Here is a 17,202-nt window from a genome sequence, read left to right as displayed (position 1 = left end):
GTTAGATGTGTTATGTCCAGAATGCCAAACACATGAACATGTAGAAGTTTTATTCAGATGTAGCAAAGTACCTTCAACACAGTTGAAACAAGGAAATTGAAGATATTCTTGAGGAGCAAGGAATGCAAAAAGATATGCTCAAAGCTTTGTTTACTTTGCATAAAGATACTGGATTAATGAGAAGAATTGAATTGAATTATTTATTGTTATATATTTATGTTTTTTTTTTTTTAAATAATACCGGTAGGCCTATTTCCTTCTCTCTTTTTTTTTACCGTTTCTGCAAAGTTCCTGTACCCACTCCTGTACAGTAGGTGGCGGTATGCACCAATTGCAAGTTACAATCTCAAACTAAGAAGAGGAAGAGATTTTACATTTTGCTGCTACAGAAGGACCAGAATCAGTTAGCTCAGCTACGTCACGAACGTCTTCTTTATCGCTGGCCTTGCTGTGGTAAGTAAATACGCCCTCAGTCATGTTACTTTCAAGAATATATTAAGATTCCACCTCATACGTCTGTTTTAACGTTTTCCATGTATATTGGTATGTCTGCCTTGACATTATGTGACGGATTGACTACATTTTGAAACCAGACGTGTTGACAAAAAATGGCCGCCAACTGAATCGCGATTAGCGTTTACCAAGGTTTTTTTTCCCACTGTCTGTCTATGGCGTTTACTGTCAATGGTTACCAATGAAGTTTGCCAACGAAACAGAGCCAAAAATGCGTTCATTACCCCATTTTAATTATGATAGCCTTATCATTAATAACATAGGCCTACTCATTGTTTGTGTCTAGATAGACGTTTGAGGATGCCAGTTCTATTCACAAATGGACAGTATCATCATTTCCATAGCACGTGAACGCAGGGAAACGCGTGCCACTGCAAAGATGCACAAATGATAGGACTAATTGTTGTCTTAAAAACTGAATTCACAGTTAGTCCTACCATGTGTGCATCTTTGCAGTGGCACGCGTTTCCCTGCGTTCACGTGCTATGGAAATGATGATACTTTCCATTTGTAAATAGATCTGGCATTTATCCGTATGTTGCGCTCAAGTGCTTTTGTTGTCAGAGACTGCTGGCTAGCATCTGCCCTAGGTAGGTAACACACTAAACAGTAATGATATGTTTAAAACGGGCTCTGAGTGTTAACGCATTTATATTGCAATTATCAATGACGCAACATTGTATCATCTAACGGTGGCAAAACACGTTTAATAGTGTTCAATGCTTACTATTCAAAAATAGTTCTTCACGCCGGCTTTGAATGCACCATTAATGATGGCTTGACATATCTGGCCATATACCAATCATGATGGTGGGATACTCTGTGGCTTAGCAATTTGCAAAAAAAACCCTCTCATTCATAAGCACAGCAAAATTCACCTCTTGCACCATACTGGTCATCTGTGACACTGAATGACATGACAACTCAAGCGTTAACCTCACTTGCAACCAACAGCACCTTAAGTGGCTGTCAAACTTCTTTGTATCACTTATGAAGTGCTGCCTGGCTGATACCTAAATTAAGCATATCGCAGCATTGTGTGTAAAAACTCTTTTTCACAATTCTTGGAAATGGCAAATTTGTCAAATTTCTATGCTGGTAAAATAAAGCACTAACAACATATTCAATTATTCTTTACACAGATATAACGATGAACCGGATTCGTATCCACGTGTTACCTTCCAGCAGGGGGAGGATGGTACAGCCAGTACGTCCTATCGAGCCCCAGACCTGCTCATACAGTCACCGGCCTTGCTCCCAGCCATGCCTTGATGGCCTGGAGTTCTGCATCAAACATGTTCTTGAGGACAAGAGTGCCCCTTACAAGCAATGCAGCTATGTCTCCAACAAGAATGGAAAGCGTTGTCCTAATGCTGCCCCCAAACCAGAGAAGAAAGAGGGGTGAGCATTGCGAATGTTTGTGTATTCACTGTTGAATTCTGGTGTTTTAAAAATCTGGCAAATGGACAAAAGTGAGCACTAAAACTAGGACTGAATGGTTAATTGCATTTGCAATATTATTGCGATATAATCGAAAAGCGATTTTCTAATGGCAGAAGATGAGATTACACTCTGGTGGTGACACCTAATTTTGAAGACTGATAAATCAGGTGTGGAATTAATGTGATCAATCCCATACTCATTTTGAGCATGTTTGTCTTCCTTCCCGCATGTTTGGCTGTCTGCCTTTCTGCACCAGAGTGGCTTTTTGCGCTGAACACACCCATAGAAATGCACTAGCCCTCCAGGCACACTTGAGGAAGGCTTCCTCTGGTCCGTCCCCAGAGCTGCTTCTCTCCCAGCTGAGTACTTATGGCCGGAGCAACTCTGACGTCTACAGTGTGGAGTGCACAGGTGAGTTCCTCTGGCACTCAAAGAGTATTAAGCCAGCTGTAATACACTCTACACTAGAGGTTGCAATGATTTGGTGTCCACCACTTTCAGATTTATGATAGGGCTGGGCGATATGGACCAAAAGTCATATCCCGATATATTTAGGCTGAATATCGATATACGATATATATCCCGATATTTTTCCCGCAAAGTAGCTGCTAGAATAAAGCACCCTTAAAATGATTGATTTGATTTAAGGCCCCCTTAACATAAGATCAGTTACACAAACACCTCTAAGTATTCTCCTTAACATTTTCCCTCATGTATTTGAGTTTTCTCCTTATTATCTTAAAGGTAGGGTATGGAATGAGCTTTTTTGGGCATTTTTGCAAAATCACTTGAAATCCTATTCCTAACCCACTTATAGCCACTAAGTTGGAAGCACTGAAATGGAAATTAAACACGTCAATCATCTGCGGAACGGGCAGGGCTCGAAAAACTCCAGCCAATAGAATTCCTCACCCCATACCATCATTTCACAGTTCGATAGCAAGCGGCAACATTCTAAACTGAACAATGAAGCCTACCCGGAAGTTCGAAAAACTGCAATACCTCGAAAATCCGCTGGGGACTGGTCCCAAAACAGAGCAAATTTCCATAGACGCCCATGTTAAAATGTCCGTTTTCACGGCGTAAATTCGTGTTTTTAAAGCCTGGTCCCATGGACTTTTATTGTATTTTTCGGTAGTTTCCCGGTCCCTGACAACTGTGAGGGGGGTGAATTTTTTTCTAACTCGTTAGTTTGGATCGCATTTGGATATAAAAAAGTAATGACGTCGTCAACTTGATTGACAGCTGACCAATGTCGAGGTTGACGTTGCCAGCCGAGTGGACGTCTCAGCCGTGATCCTGAATCTTCATCACCGTATCCTCTCTGAACATTTTTATTGAAATATCTCTGCTGTTAACTGTACTAACCGACACCAGAAGAGGACATCACTCTAGTTTTCCGGTAAGTGACATTCCACTATTATTTCACGTAGCTGCTAGCTTATGTGAACGTTAGCCTTAGCATCAGTAGCAAGCTAACGTTAGCATAAATCGCTAGGACAAATTAGCGTCTGTGGTATGTCTCTGGTTTAACCTACCGCAAACATGCTGGCTTACTATCGGAAATCCCCACGTAAGTGTAACATTAAGGAAGTAATGAACTAATTTGCTTATTGTTGAAACCTAATGGCAGAAGCACCCACAAACATTCATTTAAGAAATGTAGTGAAAACCGCTGTTGTGAGTTAACTTCATGTTAATGTTACTAGCCCAGGTACTTGAGTTAGCTGTAATCAACAAACAGACTGTGTAAGGGTAACATATGTGTTTTCTTCAAAAAAACTTTAGGGAATACTTAGTCTGTTGTCAATTTACAGCCTCGGTTGTTGCATTTAAGATCACAACGTTTGTGAAGACATTAACCTAAGCCGAAGATTCCTCAATCCTCACATTAAACGGCTTGCTTTCTTCTTGCTGAGGTGAACCGCTATGAACCTGACTGTTTACTTTGAACACGGGAGCTGTGATAACGAGCGACATCTAGTCAACATACCATTGTCAGTTATAGGTTAGACACAAGGAAACAAAAGTGTACTGTAACATATGCGTGTGCCAAATCAATATATGCAACACAAGAACAGACTGATATGTCCCACATTGGAGTGTAATTCAAATAATTTGATTATAACAATGATTAACAATCTACCATTCTTGCCTGTGTCAAGTTTCTCTTTAGGTGATCCAGCCAGGCTGAACCAGTGGGTGCTGAACATGAGGAGCTGGCTCCTAACAGTTCTCGACCAGTGACAACTTCTGATTTCAAAGACTCTTCACCAGCAGACCCCTTCATGATTACCTTATTTACATCTGAGTTTGCAAAGCAGTCTATATACTGACTATTTACTAGCTTACAACATTGTGTTATTTACCTGTAATGCTCAAGACATAAGTAAAAATGCAAATGTACTTCCGCATCTGGGTCTTTAATTCAACCTACTGATTGTTTTTGCTCCCACTGCAATTTAATCGTAAATGTTTGACAGCATAGACAAAACTGGTTTGACACAAGTTAAATGTAGGTCACAGTTGACCAGAAAAGTCCCATAAACATTTGTGTTTTTATTTTCAACTTCAGTGCCATCAACAGTAATTTTGTTAATGAACAGACATTGGTTTTGACATAAGTAAAGGAAAGGGTGTAACAGTCCATCAGTATCAGTAACAGCATCTCTTAGAAAAGTTCCATAACCATTTGTAAGTGCAAGTTCAGTGCCATCAAAATGCAGGTTGCCTACTGAATTCGGCTGGATACAGACATTCAACAATATTTTAAAAATATTCATTGCCCCAGACAGATTAACCTGGTCTCTAAGAAACAATGCAAAGTTGTGTGGATGGGGCATGAGACCCAACACAAAGCTGCTGTTCACCCATACTCGATCTTCTTGGGGTTTGTGGATCCCCATCGATGACGCAGATATGATAATGGTCATGTGGGGGGGATGGAGATCACACAGGTTCTGCTTCATCTCTGCGGCAAAATCCACTCTTCGGGGACTAGGCAAAAAGGAGAAGGATGCTATGCCACCTCAGTAGACCCCAGCCAAGCCATTTCACCTGCATTTGGTCCCAGGTTAGAGCTCAGGGACCTCCTTGCCACCTCCTCTCCACAGCAAACATAGCAGTCTTCAATGATCCACACATTAGGTACTGCCAAAATAGAAAGGTAAACATTTAATTACATTCATACCTGTGTAACCTACAATGAAATGCAATACAAGTACAACACAAGTGTCAACTAACAACACTTGTAATCACCAGTATTCACGAGTGTGATTTTGACAGTAAAATTACATATTGTGCAAATCATTGCTCTAAAATTGTATTTAGTTTTACTCATTGCATAATCCATAACACAACACCCTTGTATATTCATTGTTTTCATTAGGTCCCTTTCCACAGGTGTATAAAATCAAGCACCTTGACTATGCATGCAGACAGCATGGTGTTTGATTAATACACCTGTGGAAAGGGACCTGATGAAACCCATGATTATTGCTAAAACATAAAACACATCAATGATGTACAACTAATACTAGACTAAGATTTTGTCAATAACTTGACGGAATAAAGCGAGCTTGATGTTGACATAAATTATTGTTAATGTTACAATGAAATGACCGCCACATTCATGTCTCAGGATCATACGTTTCAACGTTTCATAACTACATTACCAATAATAAAATGAGAACAGAGATGGGTAACGTTAATCACTAAAGCTAAAGATCAATGTATCTGTAGTGGAGTCTAACTTTCTCTATCGTTTATTGTAAATGGGGTAACGTAACGTTAACAGCTAGCTTATCTCACCTGCTAGAAGGCGCAAACACAACTCCGTTCATTATAGTAGGCTAACTTGTTAGCAGCACTAACTATTCACATGAGTTTACCCGGTTAGCTTGCAGGATACATAATCATAAGATGTCTGAACACATGCCTTTAAGAGACATACATGAACACGGTTCAACTTACCAGCAAATTCAGGTGGGTTAGACTCAGTCTTCGACTTCGGTGGCTTCGCAGTAAACGTAGCAGTAGCCAAGCTTGCCAGTCTCGTAACGTATTAGCTGCTTAGCTGAACAAGCCGAGCAGAACAGAACACCTGTTGGGCTCAGTTTCGCACAAAGCCCGCCCTTTCACCCATTTGATTGGATTGGCCAGAATGTGGGCGTGGTTAGGATTTCCCAACGTTTCCCAAGATGGCGCCGCCCATACCCCCCATAAACGGCTTCATTTGAGTTCTTCAGAAATCTATGGGTGACGTCACAGACGCTTTGTCCATATTTTTTACAGTCTATGTTCGATAGTCAATCTAACGTCTTACTCCTCTTCCTACTCCCCCTCCCCACCGCGCGCGACCCTTTCGAAAGCTGGTGACCGCGAGTCAGTGCTGAAACGAAACCAACTGCCTGCTGCTGCACGTCCATGTTCCCCTCTTGTTGTGTCACTTCATTTCTATACAAACTAACTAAGGCAGCGGATACCTACGGAAACTCAATCACCCACGCAATAAATAAGCTATGTAGCAAAAATTACATTTTACCATGACACGAAGAGTGCTGTAAACATGAAATCGAAACTTAACAGCTTGGAGCTACGGTGGAATAGGCGAACCAACGGGGCAGCACTAAACTCGGATATTTCAGGAGATAATCGCCCTGGTAAGAAGAAACCAGATTCTGTTCAAATATACACACCTATGGCTACTGAACCATATGTACTACAACCCTTTGGAGGTGAATAGCCTAAAGAATGTAATTGGGGAAGTTGATGTGAGTGATTGTATGGAGACTAGAGCTCATAGTGCTGTAGACGCCAGGATGGCATTTCATTTAGCCTGGCTCGCTCTCGCGCTGCGCATTTGAATTGTCGCTCGTGCATGGAGGGCGGGACTTGAGGTTGTATATGTTCAAACTCTGCCGTCCGTTTTGCTAATTCCGTACCCAACCTTTAAGAAATCCCTCAAACCGTTGCACAAATGTCCAGCAGCCTAAAGGAAAACCCATATTATTATCTGAGTGAGTCAATGCTGATAAATGTAGTTAATTAACCACTTTTAACAATTGAAAATAAAAAATCTTCTGCTAATATTACTCTTCAATCAAATAGGCCTATCAGAAGTTATGTAGTTTATTTAGGCCTATTGGTAACATCTTGCTCAAGTCGTCCTAACTGATAGCCTACCATTATGAGCTTTGGTTTGGTTCACCAGGCAACATGTAACAAAAATGTTTTGGTGCACAAATGGTCTTGCTCTTTGGATGACAGCCAGAGGATAATATCTAACTAGCTAGCTAGTATACTTCAATTCATGTCTCAGGATTTACTTGATGAATGGATAAATGTCACTGAAAATTATCACGGTAAGATAGATTATAAGCTTTAGGCTATTGTGTTTGGTGGATTGCTTTCTAATTGCATAGCTTATTAGCAAGCTAGTTAGTTGCATATGTTGAACGTACTGTACCTGTTGAGTTATTTATCGCTAACATTAGCTACTGATAGATACATTAGATGTACAGTATAACATCGTGAAATTAACGTCACTGTTCTAAGGTGCGCCGTGTTTGGCTGCGTCACCCGTCAAACTGGTCAAAGTTTATAGTCAGTGTTGTGTTATTCGCTATACCATTTTATAGACAATATGTGCTCACATCTTGATATTATTTTGGACAGTCAGTCCCGCATTTCACCCTCAGAAAAGCATACACATTAGCAAACGAACAATCTCCGTGGGAACTGGAATTTGTCGTGCCAGAAAATCCCTTTCAATGCAAATGAAAATCTAAACAACTTAACGAATTTCCTTACCTAAGGATACCATTTAAGACATTTTGTGCAACACCCTTAAATAAATTCCTCACATAAGCCTTATGGTTGATACTTAAGGGACACAACTTAGGTGCTGTGTGCAACCCCGCTCTGTGTCAGAAAGAGGAGAGGCGGGCGCGGGTGCGGGGAGCAGCACATAAAGCTCCGGCCAGCGGCTTGCCTGGAGCAATCAAAGCGCAAATTTGAACTATATCGGTATATACGATATGGTCTAATTCCATATCTCATTTTTTTAAATATCGATATATCCAAAATATCGATATATCGCCCAGCCCTAATTTATGACCTATTTAGGATTTCTCATTTTTTGCCAAAATGATTGTTTGAATACTGATGTTGGTACATGACCTGATCACGTACAGATGAGGACAGCTGGAGTGACGAGGAGCAGGATCCTGTAGTTCTTGACCAGACATGGAGGGGTGACCCTGATAGTGAAGCAGACAGCATTGACAGTGACCATGATGACCCTCTCAAGTAAGTAGTGATTTGAAAATGTGCACCTTCATCAATTGATTGTTTATTTTGATTTAACTGAAGCAAATTTCCACCTAGTGTTTCTCCATATGGGACTGCCAATTTTGAAAGAAAAAAAAAGACTTTTCAAATGACTGTATATGCACAGATTGATTGGCTGGTGGCCGGAATTGATCGATTTTCATGTGATTGGCTATGACCGGTGGGTCAGTCAGTCTGAGAGATGCTGATTTTATGGCGGTTAAATGCACTCGCGCACTGCATGATCCAACATTGGGCAACATCAGCAGCACATATGCACACGGCGCACAAATGCACTTTGTGAATTTTGCCAAAACAAATTAAAGTGAACTGTTAAAGGGACACTACACCGATTAGCATTAAGCTTTGTATCTTTAGAAAACCAGTCATGTTTTTGAATGGTCGTGCATCATTCCCTCAGTTTGTCTTGAGACGGGAGAAATACGGATTTCAATGAAACCCATGAATAGGACTTCCTGCTTTCAATGATTCGATGATTTTTACATCATTGAAAGCAGGAAGTCCAACATTGAAATCCGTATTTCTCCAATCTCAAGGCAAACTGAGGGAATGATGCACGACCATTCAAAAACATGACTGGTTTTCTAAAGTTACAAAGCTTAATGCTAATCGGTGAAGTGTCCCTTTAAGCTATGAAAGTTGATACATTTTTAAATGTGCTGTTTCTCATTTGTGTTTACAAACAGACATGCAGGTGTTTATACAGCTGAGGAAGTGGCCTTAATCACACGGGAGAAACTGATCCGGTTGCAGTCCCTCTACATTGACCAGTTCAAACGTTTACAGCATCTGCTAAAAGAAAAGAAGAGACGATACTTGCATAGCCGTAAACTGGAGCATGACACCATTAGTGAGTATGCCTCTCGCTCTCCATTCAGGTTGGACCCGGTTTGACCGATTTGGTGGGATTATGGCGAATGCATGTTTTTAAACATGGCCTCTAACGTCTCACATCTTCGGCTGAATTTGGATATCAACTTAACTTAAGTTTCAAGTTTCAAGTCGATTGAAATAACACCCTGATCTCAAACTTTGAGTTCTAAAGTAGATTCAACAATGGAGCTACACCCCCAAAGTCACGGCCATCATGCATGCTAAGAGGGGGGGAAACGCACGCACGCACGCACGCGTGTTCACCTGCGGAGTTTCATAGCTTATCTCTCCAAAGTTGATGATACAGCCACTTGGACCAAAAGGACTTCAACTTATTTATCTGACATTTTTTAGAGAATGTTTGTCAGAATCACTGAAGTACCTAAACCTGGCCCCGAACACTACGGTGTCTTTGCAACTCTTGTGATGGCATTTGTGGCCCTGAATCAAGGCTAGCAGCTTGTTGTAGCTACTGGCTTCAAACAGCGGCCCACAGCAACCTCTTCCAATGGTCTGTTGACTTTCACATTCTATCTCTAATGTGAAAATCACTTCATTTGGAAGAAACAAGTTCTCTTCCACTCTCTCCACAGATTAATTCTTTTAAATCTTCACTTGAGCAATGATGTTTATCCATGAAATCCCTTTTAAGGAAATGGAAAAAAAATTTACAGACTTTAATGTTATAAATTCTTCAGATTTGTGGATTTGCTGAGATTTGCTGATAATGATAATTAGTCGATATCCTTTCAAAATGTGTTTTTAAGACTGAGTTACTTCTCTTCGTTATGAATAGTATTATCATTATTATGATGATCAATAACCTGTGACTTTTCAACCCGATCAACCAATGCATTGTCACCCTGACACATTTTGCCTCCACTTGTACAGTATGGCACTGTATGATAATTGCTTAGAATGTGTAAAGGCAAATAGCGTTTTGTCTCTGTTAAGAAACTACTAAATTTCTAAAATATTGTAATTCTGGTCTAGTGCAATTTGAGACAAACTTGAATTACTCACGGTAGTACAGGACATTAAAACAGGTCTGTTTTACACCTCTGCTGTCTTTCTGTTTGTCTTTGTGCCTGCCTGCATTCTATAGGTAGCAGTTTGTTAACTGGGCCTGAAGGCCTGTCTCTGAAAGAACGTGAGAACTTGCGGAAACTGAAGGCTCTACGAAGATATCGGTATCGTTATGGTGTTGAAGCACTCCTCCATCGCCAGCTCAGGGAAAGACGGCAAGCAGTCACTGATGGAGTATCACAGGTTTGGTCTTTTTCTTGTGAACATGTGGAGCAAAATGCGTGTTTGATGCTTAAAGCATATTAAAATCTAGGGCCCTATTTTGATATTCTAAAACATATGGGCATGTCCAGTCCACTTTTGCTAGTTTGGAATAGAATGGAATATCTGTTTTTGGGGCACAGTCTAACAATATGAGTTTTGGTTAGCCTGACGTAGCCATACCCAGCCATACCCAATTCTATTCAGAATTTGGCTAACCATTCAGAGCAATGAAATCATGTACCATGATGAATCCTGTAGAACAGAGAACAGAGAACAACCAAAACGTCCTTCTTCTGGTCAAATGCCTTAACGCTGTTTTCTGGTAATTTTCAATATCTTGTACAACAGACACAATAGAAAAATCTATATGGCTAGCTACTAGGTAAATTCTTGAGAGTGCACTCTCAAAATATCTGTATAATACCACGCTTTTCACTTAAGACCAGGTATTTCTTGGTCAGTGCCTTATCATTTTTGGTGCTGTTAAAGGAGCAATTTGTGATCATGCTTTTTCTACTCTACAAATGGCATAATCATTTCTTATGGCTTAAAGTAAAGAGGACACTTGGGCCATCAACTTCATACATTTGAAGTATTTTATTAAGTTAATTTTAAGTTTAATTTTACAGCTGCAACAGCAAAACAAATTCCAAAAAGTACAAAACTCCTACTGTTTTGTTTGTTTATTACAATGTGGAACTGGTTATGAGTCTTTAGGAAATGAATAACTGTATTTCATGATTCACAATTTACACCCATGCTACCATGATGTTGCATGGTAGTATGTGTGTAAATTATGAAGAACAGATCTTACATGGTACCTTTTAGGCGTATCTCAAATCACCAAATATAAAACAACACATCAGTCACTGAATATCAAGTGTGTTTACTTTTTTCATGCATTATATCCTACACCACCCTGACTTCATGTCGGTAATATGACGCATTTCTTGTGGTAATCTAAATGGTGGTCTTTACCCTCTGTGTGTGTGTGTGTGTTCTCTCTCTCTTAGGCTCACTGCCTTCGTCTCAGCCAGAGGTGCATCTCCTTTGTAGAGGGCACCCGCTGCACCAATCAGTGCCTCCCTATGACCAGGCACTGTGTGTCTCGTATCCTTTTGGCTAACACCTGCAGAGGTGCGATCGTTTCAGAGGTAGTAGCAGTATCTAGAGACTGAACTTCTGTATATTGAATTTAATATTTTAAAGTTTTGTCATTGGACTAGAAGAAGTCGAAACAAGTGCAAAGTTGGAAGTAACAAATACAAGTCAGAATAGAACCAAAACAATAGAATTCAATTATCTTTAATATCTCATCCACAGCCCAGCAAATTATGCCTCCATATGCTATATTCAAGTGAAAATAGTGCACATGTAAATAAGGCTCATGCCATGAAGTAGTAGTATTTTATGTCTTGAACAGTGTTAAAGTGTTACATAATGTGATGCAGGTTAAAGAGACCCTATGCAACTTTCTGCAGGAGACGATCGCTTCTTGTTTACATCTGGAAGTCTGAGACGAAGAACCACGCTGGCAATTTATATATTTAAATATAGCCTATACATGTATAAATATACACGCTAAAGCTGTCGGGGAAGCTCTGCAGAGAAAATGCAAGCATAAAACGAGCAAAAACGGAAAACGAAACCAAAACCAGAGATGAAATCGCCAATCCTGCATAGTTCCTCTTTAAGGATTGTTAAGGAAATGTTAAGATTAGGTATAAGTGTGTCTTAATAGTTTGTGGTTTGTAGTTGTGGCCTTGTATGCTGAAAATTCAAATTGGATTAAAATATTGTGGTGCTCCTTAACTCTCAGGCTGTAGACATTTATCAAGACAGCAGCCAGGTTCTATTTAGGATGTGCCCAGGTCTGAAAGACATGCCATGTGATCGCCCAGTTCACATGGGCCAATCTGAGGAGCCCCATTGTCCACTACATATGTCCCTTCCACCACCCATGTACCGTCCCGAAGAGGCAACTCTGACACAGTCTCCGCTGCTTCCCACGCCTTCTGAGCTGTATCTGAGTACAGCTGAGCTACAGCCAACAGAAAATCTGCCCCTGGAATTCAGTGATGTACGTACACACAATATTGTTCCACATGCTTTAAACCTTATACTCCATTAAATAGTTTGGTTCATTAATTGTCATTTGTGTTTTGAGATGTTGACATTATCAATTCAGCTAGCTTTGGCTTTGTAACCAGCATTCTGTTTTTGTATTGGACGTCTGACTTATCAACGATAAATGGCTCACTACCACGGTTGTAAACACGTCATTAAATCGATGACTGTTTGTATAGTCAGTGACCCTTTGTCTTCCAGTCTAGCGTCAAATTGTCTTTTTCCTTGTTTCTTGTATTCCACTACGTCTGTTATGTAACAAAGGCACAGGTCTATCGCTGTAGGGATCCTTTCCATGTTGCCTTATATGGTCATAATCAGTTCCATGCTTGGCCATTATTCTTGGAAATAGACTTCACATAACTGAATGATCTCTATACAATTGACAAGACTTGGAGTGACACTGTAGACCGGAGGAAGACAGACAGGTCAATGACGGTACAAACTCTGGTTTATACAGTTTCTTTAAATTCACTTCGGTAAACGGGCACAAGTGTTTCCCCGTAAAGATCATGTACATGTTGGACGACACTTGTAATGACCTGTTGAGTCTAGTCAGTGGTGAAAAAGCAGTCCAATTTATTTGCCCCAGTTAACATGCTGCATCAATATAATATTGTTCATGAATGTCATATCAACTGTGTGCTACACAGATTAAACATTTAATGACAAATTAAAAAACATTGCTTTTCAGATAATTATATTTCACAAACACTTTGGCAGAACTCTGAAGAAGACAATAGGCTATATTACATTGATAGCAATTATGACCACCTACACCTACAATAATTTGGATTGAACCCTTTTAATCTAAGAACGGCTATAGCCGAAAGCCTATAGCCTAGTCTATAAAGTCCTACTGTAAGTGTGAAGATCATTGAGTTTTAACAAAAGTTTATGAAGGGGGTCAATTTACTCATCCAATTAGCATATTATGACGTCACTGGATGGCGACCACATTATGCACCTTTCAGTTAATACTGGTTGTTGAACATTTTTGACCAGTTTTACTTTTTGTTGTCATTTCATCCAAATAGCAAACATACAGGAAACCAGTCACATGTAAACCAACATAACATACTATAACCACTAAATATATTTACTATAACTCAAAATGAAACTAAGCTTTTGATGGTTGCCGCTTTGGGTCAAATCAGTGACTCACGCAGTTCAAAACCAGGCCATTTTCATGGGTATATCACTGGGTGGCAGTGTCGCCCGGTCTCCCTAGATCACTTCTCAGAAACTTAACAGGCATATTTCATGAAAGACATGATGGGCCAAGGAGGCACCCAAAAGTGGATCCAATTTATGGGGCTGCTCCACAAATGCAGTTTTTCTTTGCTGGATGCTTAACGGTCGCAACTTTTGATCGCAGGTCAGTTGTCATTATGATAAGCCCGCCTACCGACTCTACACTCAATAATGTCGACTCCTGCTCCACACACAGCAACAGGTTCACCTTGACACCGCCTCTGGCCCGACTGTAGTCCCAAATCAGGGGCTAGTACCCCCGATTTGGCCCGCAGTTAGCACCGCGCCGAGAGGTGTGAAAGCAATTAGCCCCGGCACAGCTAGCTCGGCTTTGGCCCGACGGTGTGAAGGGGCCTAATGTGTTTGGCCCGGCCCTTGTTGAAAATGGCAAGCTCCCAAGATAATGGAGAGTTGCTAGACTACAACATTGCATATTGAAATTATCTAGCAATAAAAAAAAAAGATATAAACGGTTTGGGTGTATTTGTTTTTAGGGCCCTAAATATTGTCTCTAGATGGAAAAATACCAAACGTCTCCTATAATCTCTCCAAAGACTGAGCTGCTGGTTACCCTGCCAAAGCTATTAAGTCAACAGAACATTAACAACCCCCACCCCATGCATTATAGGATTTGGATGTGGTTGGAGATGGCTTGCAGTGTCCTCCCTCCCCACTGCTCTTTGACACCGCACTGGCTCTAGAGGACCAGACCATACGCGCCATCGCAGAAGCCCCAATGGATATCCTCACAGAGGTGGAGTCTTCTGAATTGGATGCCCGTATCCCTGGAGCAGATATCTTGGAGAGGGAACAGGTCTCCACTGATGATCAGGTAGATGTGCTCGGAGATTTAGATATCTGATTATTATTATTAGTTCAGGTGTCTTATGTTTTGAAATGAGACTAAGATATAGTGTATTCATACCATATCATATCAGTCTGTAGTTAGCTCTTCCTCATAGCTGTCAGACGTTCAGTCCCTCATATGAAGCCCTCTTCTTGCCACTCAGATATTCTTCCATCTTTCCTTTTCAAAGAAGTTTCTGCAGCCATTTGCCCTTTTGAAAGATCCTAGAAAAAGTTGTTCGGTCACTGGTCTCTTCCTATTTAAACACCTCTAATAACCTTGACAATTTTCAGTCTGGTTTTAGACCACTTCATAGCAGAGTCTGCTTTACTTAAGGTCCATAATGATCTACTGCTCTGTGTTGACTCTGTGCCCTCCTGGTCCTTCTAGATCTTGGTGCAGTTTTTGACACCACTGACCACATGATCCTTTTAAAACGTCTGGAGGTTGAAGTTGGTCTGCAAGGCACTGTGTTAAATTGATTCAGATTGTATCTAACTGATACATCTTTGTCAGTGCATTTAGGTAATGCTTTCTCGTGATCTGCTCCCATTAAGTGTGGTGTCCCCCAGGGATCTATTTTAGGACCTCTTATTTTCTTTATACATGCACCATTTTTAATCAATACAATATTTGTTATAACTGCTATGCAAATTATATCCAATTTTATATACCTGTAGCCCCATGAACATTCTTGCTCATTCAGCATCCTTTTTCTCTGTATCCTTTTTCTCTTTCAATAAACAAGTCAATAGTGTTGTCAAGGGAAGCCTTTTCCGCGTAAAAATGATAGCTAAGTCTTTTCTCTGTTTCAGTGATTAAGAAATTCTTATCCATTTCCTCAAGGCCTGATTACTGCAACTCACTATGTAGGTTTAACTAAACCACCCTGAATAGACTCCAGCTGGTCTAGATAGGACAACATAGGCTGCTTAGTCAGCCAACATATACCAAAGCACTCTATATCATAAACAAAGTATTGTAAAGCATGTCATCATGCATTTTATTTTCACTGATTACTCCGGCAGTGCCACCTGTCAAATTAGAGCGCTAGCTAGTTGCAGGACTGTGGACTTGAATCCCATGACACACCTCCCATGATCCTAACCTGTAATCACCGTCTAGACAAAGCTCAATTATATCAGTTCACATTTAAAGGTACATCTCATGTTTTTTATGTTTATATTAAAAATTATTAGCAAATGTACATTGTCTTGGACAAAAGCAGTATATAACCACGAAGCAAATTAAACACACCAGACAGGGAGCTCACCCTACCTTAAAGCATTCCCAGAGGAACTTCACACAGTCCATATTTTAAATCCATGTTTTCTGTGGCTTGCTAGCTCCAGTAAAGAATGTGATTTTTATGTAATTTTAATGATTTATACCACATAGCATTTTCTGATTGTCCTGTCAATGTCCTGTTTGTTTATCCTAGATTTTCTCTGGAAGGAAGTTGACCAAAGAACCAGCAACAGCCCAGCAAAACTCGACACAGACGAGGACAGGACAATGGACACAGGACAAGGGTGTAGCCAGTAGAATATGATGGACCGAAGGACATAGTTCTCACATGCTGTATAATATACTGCTTGCTGTCTCAACTTCCACAACCTTCAATCCTCTCCAGTTCTCCATCTGAGAGCTTTCGGCTAAGTTCTTGTGAGACCACTGGATTTGATTGTGTCACTGAACATGCAATGCTTGCATTGCCCTTCAAAAGCTTGAATTAGTCTTAACAGCATAACAGCAAAAGAAGGGTTTTAGCATAAGACGGGAGATGTGTGGTTAATTTCATGTGTCCACCAATACAAGTTCATTAATCTTTTCTCAGACTCTGTCATTGGATGGAAGAATAGTTGCAGGTTTCTAAGTACTTGTACTAAGTATATCAAACCCTCTGTTTCTTAGTGTGTGTATGTCCAGGCATCCTAGTATAGTTACCACATCTGTGAGCCAAAGCCATAAGATGTGACTTTGAGATCCATGGGAAATACAAATAGTGGACCTAAAGTCATATTTTAGATTGTAGTGGAATTTCAGAATATAATGTCTTCATTTTTTGCATTTTTCAGACATTAAAACATACATTAAGCGCCAGCCCACAATGAGGAGATTTTAAGAGATTTGCAAGTATTTGGTTGGCTGTGGCACTTAACATTAGCTCTCGCTGAGGCAGGGTTAAAGGAATTGGTAGGCTCGGGATTAATGCCTGTTTCCTGCATTGATAAAAGATCAGAGCAAATATCACAATTATCCACATTTGTCACATAGACAAAATGTATCTCTTAAAGGAACACTGCAACTTTTGGGTAAATGATCTTATTTGCCATCTCTCTCTTTGTGCGCACAAAAACCTGGCATAATCTTAACATAACTCTTTGCAATATTGAAGGATAGATTCTTGGTTACAGTGGATTTCACTGTTGCGAAGCCTGCTTGTTGTAAGTTCAGTCATTGTTTACACTGATCTGAGATGGTGAAATAAAAAAATAAATAAA

At 40.3% G+C, this 17,202-nt stretch overlaps 1 protein-coding gene, 1 long non-coding RNA gene and 1 other non-coding gene across 3 annotated transcripts; 2 read left to right on the top strand and 1 right to left on the bottom strand.

Annotated features, from left to right (window-relative positions):
- The first annotated feature begins 358 nt into the window (after positions 1-358).
- Positions 359-17,202, top strand: kansl2 (KAT8 regulatory NSL complex subunit 2). The gene is made up of 10 exons (XM_062540841.1): positions 359-453; positions 1,656-1,914; positions 2,213-2,367; positions 8,151-8,265; positions 8,994-9,157; positions 10,286-10,449; positions 11,484-11,580; positions 12,297-12,550; positions 14,480-14,683; positions 16,140-17,202. The coding sequence occupies exons 2-10, from the start codon at positions 1,664-1,666 to the stop codon at positions 16,248-16,250; spliced, it is 1,515 nt and encodes a 504-aa protein (XP_062396825.1). The 5' UTR covers positions 359-453; positions 1,656-1,663; the 3' UTR covers positions 16,251-17,202.
- On the bottom strand, positions 4,364-6,034 carry LOC134087385 (uncharacterized). The gene is made up of 2 exons (XR_009939822.1): positions 5,929-6,034; positions 4,364-5,106 (listed from the first exon to the last, which is right to left on the bottom strand). It is a non-coding gene; the product is annotated as an uncharacterized LOC134087385 (long non-coding RNA).
- On the top strand, positions 9,616-9,752 carry LOC134088319 (small nucleolar RNA SNORA2/SNORA34 family). Its single transcript, XR_009939956.1, has one exon. It is a non-coding gene; the product is annotated as a small nucleolar RNA SNORA2/SNORA34 family (small nucleolar RNA).

This window comes from Sardina pilchardus, chromosome 7 (assembly GCF_963854185.1).
Source record: "Sardina pilchardus chromosome 7, fSarPil1.1, whole genome shotgun sequence".
Classification (NCBI taxonomy): domain Eukaryota; kingdom Metazoa; phylum Chordata; class Actinopteri; order Clupeiformes; family Clupeidae; genus Sardina; species Sardina pilchardus.
This window is presented reverse-complemented; position numbering and strand designations above follow the sequence as displayed.